The sequence below is a fragment of the Vigna unguiculata genome, chromosome 1 (assembly GCF_037176805.1).
Source record: "Vigna unguiculata cultivar grain cowpea cultivar isolate G323 ecotype 2 chromosome 1, ASM3717680v1, whole genome shotgun sequence".
Classification (NCBI taxonomy): domain Eukaryota; kingdom Viridiplantae; phylum Streptophyta; class Magnoliopsida; order Fabales; family Fabaceae; genus Vigna; species Vigna unguiculata.
The window spans coordinates 8,623,298-8,629,297 of NC_140792.1; the positions used below are offsets into that span (position 1 = coordinate 8,623,298).

The 6,000-nt window shown below is 39.1% G+C and overlaps 1 protein-coding gene across 1 annotated transcript; it reads right to left on the bottom strand.

Moving 5' to 3' along the window:
* Positions 1-380: 380 nt before the first annotated feature.
* LOC114191515 (9-cis-epoxycarotenoid dioxygenase NCED1, chloroplastic) lies at positions 381-2,797 on the bottom strand. The gene has a single exon (XM_028080728.2). The coding sequence runs from the start codon at positions 2,644-2,646 to the stop codon at positions 808-810; it is 1,839 nt and encodes a 612-aa protein (XP_027936529.1). The 5' UTR covers positions 2,647-2,797; the 3' UTR covers positions 381-807.
* Positions 2,798-6,000: the final 3,203 nt, after the last annotated feature.

Sequence of the window (6,000 nt, forward strand, 5' to 3'; positions counted from 1 at the left end):
CACTCACTTCTCACCATTTTAACATGTGCTACCCAACCTTACTCTGTTACACCATAGGAATTTCCCATTTTAACTGCACAATTTTACATATTGATCAACTGACACAGACCTGTACCAACAATAAATAAACAAACAATTCTTTCTTTCATCGTATACATTGGAAAATTTGTCATGTATAATATAATAAAAATTTTGAAAAAGTAATTAACTGTAGCGTATTAATAATATACTATTTCCCTTTAACTCAGACTCAATCAAGCGAAAAGGCAGGTGGTAGTCAATGAATTCAGAGGTGACCTTTTTATTTTTATTTGTTCTCTTTCTTCCAAATCATTAGAAAGACAAGGATTTGAAGGAAACTAGAGGGACAATTATAAAAATAGCGGAACAAAACAAGAAGAATATGATTAATTATTTCTGATATTTACAACAGAAAACTGTAGTGGTGAACAGAAGTTTACAGTAAACCGTAACACATGACAGTATATCACATTCTATATAGTACTGTGATATTTATGTATATATGCACCCTCTTTTTGTTTTTTTTTTTTTTTTTTACTTATACTTACATGCACTCGGAGCGAGAGAAAAGCAGAGACCAGCTGAGCTTCACTGCTAACTACACCCAAAAGCTACACGCTGGTCCCCAAAACCTCTCACTCAAAGTTAAGCCCAAATTATAAAAGAAAAAAAAATGAAGAAAGAAATAAAAGTAAAAATCTGCAACAGAAAACTACAGGAGGAGTAGATTCCGGGGGCGTATCTGCAAGCATCCCTCAGTTAAATCTCTCCTCGGTTGAACCTTTTTCAAGCTTGTTTCCTCAAATCCTTGGAATGAATGAAAGTTCCATGAAAACCGTAGGGAACACGAGAGGGGAGTTTGATGGAAGCTTCGAGCTTTAAATTTTGGGCATTCACAATCTGCAGCTCGGATTTCCATTCTTTCTCGTCGTGCACGAATGCCAGAATATACCCATCGTCTTCTTTTTGGCCGTTGGGAAGAAACAGAGGCTCCCCACCGAACTTCTCTTCTCCATACATGTACTTCTTCACTTCCCCACTCAGCAAATCAACTTTCGCAAAGCCCGAGACTTTGGGCCAGGGCTCCGCCAGAGCCAGATACGCGAACTGGGTCTTCCTTCCGAGCTTGTTTCTGTTCACCATGCCGGCTTCCAGGTTCACTTGTTCGGCGTCGGAGATAATGGGGCGCCGAGTGGACTTGCCGGTCCTCAAGTTCAGCCTTATCTCTGACAGCACGCTCTTCAAACTCTCCTCGCATTCGTTGAAAATGGAGTCCGCAGGGGTCATGCAGGACCCAATCACCACAACCTCCTCGGTTTCGGGCTCCTCCCACGCGTTCCAGAGGTGGAAGCAGAAACAATCCGGCGCGTCGATCCACCGCATCGCATTCGCGTCCTTCGCATTCTTGTGCAGAATCCCAAACCGTGAGGTTTTGTTCTTGTCGTAGACCACGGGGGACCCGCCGGTGATCATCTCCGTTAGTTTGAAGACCACCTGCTGGTCGGGGACGACGACGAAATTCTCCGTTATGGCGAAATCGTGCATCATGGTGGGCTCCTTCAGGGGGATTTCCACGTCGGGGGACTTGACGCCGTCGGGGGAGAAACGGAAGTACTTGAGGTAAGGCTTCTGAATGACGTCGTAGCTGAGCGCGTGGAGGTCGCCGTCGACGGGGTCCAGTTTCGGGTGGGCGATCATTGTTGAGTTGAGCTGCCCGTTGAAGTCGTAACGGCCAACGGTGGTTAAGTCGCCGTTAGGGGTGATTCTCACGTGGTAGGGTAAATCGTCTTCGGACATGGCCAAGAGGTGGTTGTTGAAGTAGACGAGACCGGCGTTCGCCACGCCCATGCCCTGGGACCCATCAACGAGCCCGAAGAGACCGCGCGCGTAGAAGAGGAGGAGCCGCGCGATGCCGGAGTGGCCGTGGAGCTCCCCGATGGCCTTCGGGAACACCGGGCGGCCTAGAGATTTCTCCTGCGAGAGACGCTGCGTCTCGGTGAAGCGGCAGGCGTAGCTGGCGGCGCCGTTCGTGAACTTCACGGCGTGGACCATGCCGTCGCCGTCGAAGAAGTGGTGCCCGGCCACAGGCTCGTAGAGCGGATTGGCACCGTTGCGCACGTACACGCCGTCAATGCATTTGGGGATTTTTCCGACCACCGGGAGTCCTTGATCCGCGGCATGCTCCGGCACCGGCGCGAAGTTCCCGGCGATTTGGACCCTCGGGTCCGCCGTTTTGGGGAGCGGGTGTTTGCGCTCGTGCGAGACGAGCGCCGTTTCGACCAGGTCCAAGGCCGTGGCAGCGGCTTTCTGGAGAAAGTTCCATTTTTGAGGTAATGGTTGGTTGGTGTCAGAGAGAGGGTTGGTTTCCCTGGGCGGTGTGGTGGTGGTGATGGTGGTAGTTTTGATTGGGGTGGGTGTTGTGGTGGTGGCTGTGGATGTGGATGTGGATGTTGGTTGGTACTGTTTGGGGAAGTGGAGTGTTTGAAGGGAACATGTGATGGTGTTGGAAGAGGATGTTTTCCTTAAAGGAAGTAAGTTTGTGGGAGAAGATGTGGAAGGTAGGTCTTTGAAGGGGGGAGATGGGAGTGTGGCGTTAAACCAAGTGTTTGAAGCTGATGAAGGCATGCTTATTGGTGGTGGTGTTGTTGTTGTTGTTTTGATTGAGGTTGTCGAAGGAAGTGAGAATTGGCGTGAATAAGTATTTTGTGTTGTCCTGGTGGAATGAGAAGAGGTGTATGTGAGGGAGTGAGTTGGGGGGGAGTGGGGAGTGAGATATGGGTATATATAGTAAATAGATGGAAGGAGAGGATGGAGGTTGAAGTGACACATGTAGGAGGAGACCACGTGTAGGATTAAGAAAATGGAGGAGGGGACTCATAAAAGGTAGGATTGCCCAATAAGTGAATCGGACAAGGTGCGTGATAGGGTCCTCATACACTGCCACGCACCCCCTTCTTTCCCTTTCTCTCTATGCTTATAATATGTTTTTAATATTAATCATAATTATAATATGGGGAAAGTTCCTTAAATTCAGAGCAATCACACATGAGAATTCGTGGCAACAAAAACGGTAGAGAGAGAACCAATAAAAGGCCCATTAGTGTGGAGAAGTAGTGTAATGGGCTTTTTAGTGTGGATTGGGTGACTCAGTGGGGAACCCATTTGTTGTTTTGCACACGTCGAACCCCGCGTTCCTCCCTCTTTCACGATACACGTGGCCAATTCTCTTGCTCTCTCTCTTTTCTTTCCCTTCAAATCTTCCCCACGTCACATCCCAATTGCCCCACACGCTTCCCTCCCTTCTACCTCCTCTCTCACGTTTATGGATTAACAATTCCATCTCTACTTTTCCTCAAACCTAGTAATTATTATTATAATATAATGCATTTTCCTCTCCTTACTATTTTAGATATCACCCTTATACTAAATATATATATTACTCCAAATACCACACTAACTCTATCACCTACAATTCATCTATAATAACCTCACTGTTTTCTCATAAATTAAATTACATTCTTTTTTAAATTCTCATCATACGCCCCCTATCTATTTATGCATGTAAAAACACAATGTTTATCATTCTTTCAAAAAATTTATTTTTCATTACATATGCGTTAACTTTTTCCTCTTCTTTATCCTCTTCCACTTATAATTAATGCGAATGTATATATATAAAGTTTTGGAAAGCACAGTATAGTTTTTTTTTTTTTTGTACTGAAAGCTTATCCAAACATGGTGATAAACCAAACAAGAGAAAGGTGTCAATCTAAGATGAAAAAACAAAAACTATGACCATCGTTCATTCTCCTTAACTTTTTCAAAGACTTGGTGACAATTGAGCAAACAAATATTCCTGTGGTTTGGCGGGATTAATGTTGACAAAATTTGACTCTGCTACGTGTAGGGCTATGCTTTAATTCAAGGGACTGGACTGGTTCAATGGTTTATTAGCTCAGTGGTTGGACTTGGTTTAAGGAGTCACAGAGGCATAAAGGAATGATACATTATATGTTTTTACGAATACAGAGAAATTTGTTCCTGAAAACTTTGGTAATAAAAGGAATAAAGAAAAATGATGTAATGCATGATGCAACTAAACAATATTAGAAGAGATATTTGTTGTTTCTTTATGTGTAATGGCCAATGGGTAAAAATACATCATAATCACAACACAAACAAACTCTGGTAGCATCTACCGGAGTGGACCAGGTTGTCATGGACGCGCGTTTTGTGTTGTCATAACTCCATTTGCAAACAAACTAACCTACTAATTTCTAAATATCATAGGCATCTCGATCAAACATGGAAACATCGATGAACATGAGGGAATAAATATTCAGAGATAATAAATCTTTAAGTTAAGTCTAGATTCAACTTCTCTTCACGATCAATGGTTGTATTCTTAATTTTCTTTTTCTTTTTCTTTTTATTGGAAAATTGGCATACGAATGTAATGTAGGATTAGATTTTTGTTGGTGCCCGGATAAATGTGATAGGTGATGATAAGTTTAATAAATTTTTGTTCAGACAAATTCTAACATCATATTATAAAATGGATTTAAGTCTAACTTGTTATTATAAAATTGACTTATAAAATAAAATTTTATTTTTATTTTAATTGACGTAAACACTTTTTAATAATTTAAACAAAAATTTATTTGTTTTAATTTATTTCAATATTATACAATATTATTCAACATGTCTTCTAATTTTAGAAGCTTCATAAATAATGGCTATAAATATTTATTCAACATGTCTTATTTTTCAAAGTATCAAAACTACACCTAAATCATCTTAATTTATAGTATGGTATATATTAAGTATATATTATTTTTTTTTTAAATGAAAGCGTATAATATGGTATATATTAAGTATGACTTTTTTTGAGATAGTGAATTTCGTTCTAATTCATTTTTATTAAACTGGTTCGTGAAAATTTGTCTCATTTATATAAGGTTAATTAGTTTTATTGAGATTATGGTTGATAAAAATGAGAGATGTTCGATATCAGATAATATGAAAGACATTTTAAGTTGATAAGAAGTAGATTTAGAATAATTTAATATCATAAAATTGACTTATAAAGTAAAGTGTGTATCTATTTATATACTATGAACTCGTCTTATTTCTAGTTGACGTGGAATCTTCAACATTTTGTCTTTCCTTGTATGGAGGCATATACTTATCGAGCATTAATGGGTAATCCAATAGCAGGTGACACTTTAAATCTAACTTAACTCTATACAATTAATTAAGATGGGGTTTGCACTTATTTATATACTATGAACTCGTTGTATCTCTAGTCGATGTGAAATCTCAAATATAGAATTTGATAACATATTAAAATAGTGATTAAATGAGTTTGATACGGTGAAGTTTGTTATGGAATAACGAGTTGATGATATTATTTGAAATATAGTGGAATGATAATTATCTATGTATAAATAGTAGTACTTTAATACCTGCTTGTTGAACAACAATGTTTTGTGAATATAAGTTTGGAGATGTAGGTTTTCAATTGTTCATTTGCCTCCGTCGTGGCTTCTTTCTTCCGAATTATGGAGGTGATATATATATATATATATATATATATATATATATATATATATATATATATATATATATATATATATATATATATATATATATATATTTAAGTTTATCATTGTTCAAAACTGGCTGCAAAAGAAAGAAAGAAAAAGAGTTAAAAAATAGAGATGATTGAAGATTGAAAAGTTGGTGAAGAATATACACATTCACTTGAGACTTGAGACCAGGTGAAAGATTAATTAATAGGCACGATATACCTGCGATAAAAAGTATAGTTTATACCTTATTTAGGAGACAAACTATGGCTAGGTCTCCTTGTGTTGTTTTTTAATGAAAGCGTATCTGCAGCAGAAAGATTTTCTTCTTGTCAACTACAATATATTATATTATTAGTAATTTGTTTTTGCTGTGAAGAGAGAGAGATTC

Excerpts from the sequence above, each read along its gene's own strand:
- LOC114191515 (XM_028080728.2), bottom strand. The coding sequence starts at position 2,646 with ATGCCTTCATCAGCTTCAAACACTTGGTTTAACGCCACACTCCCATCT.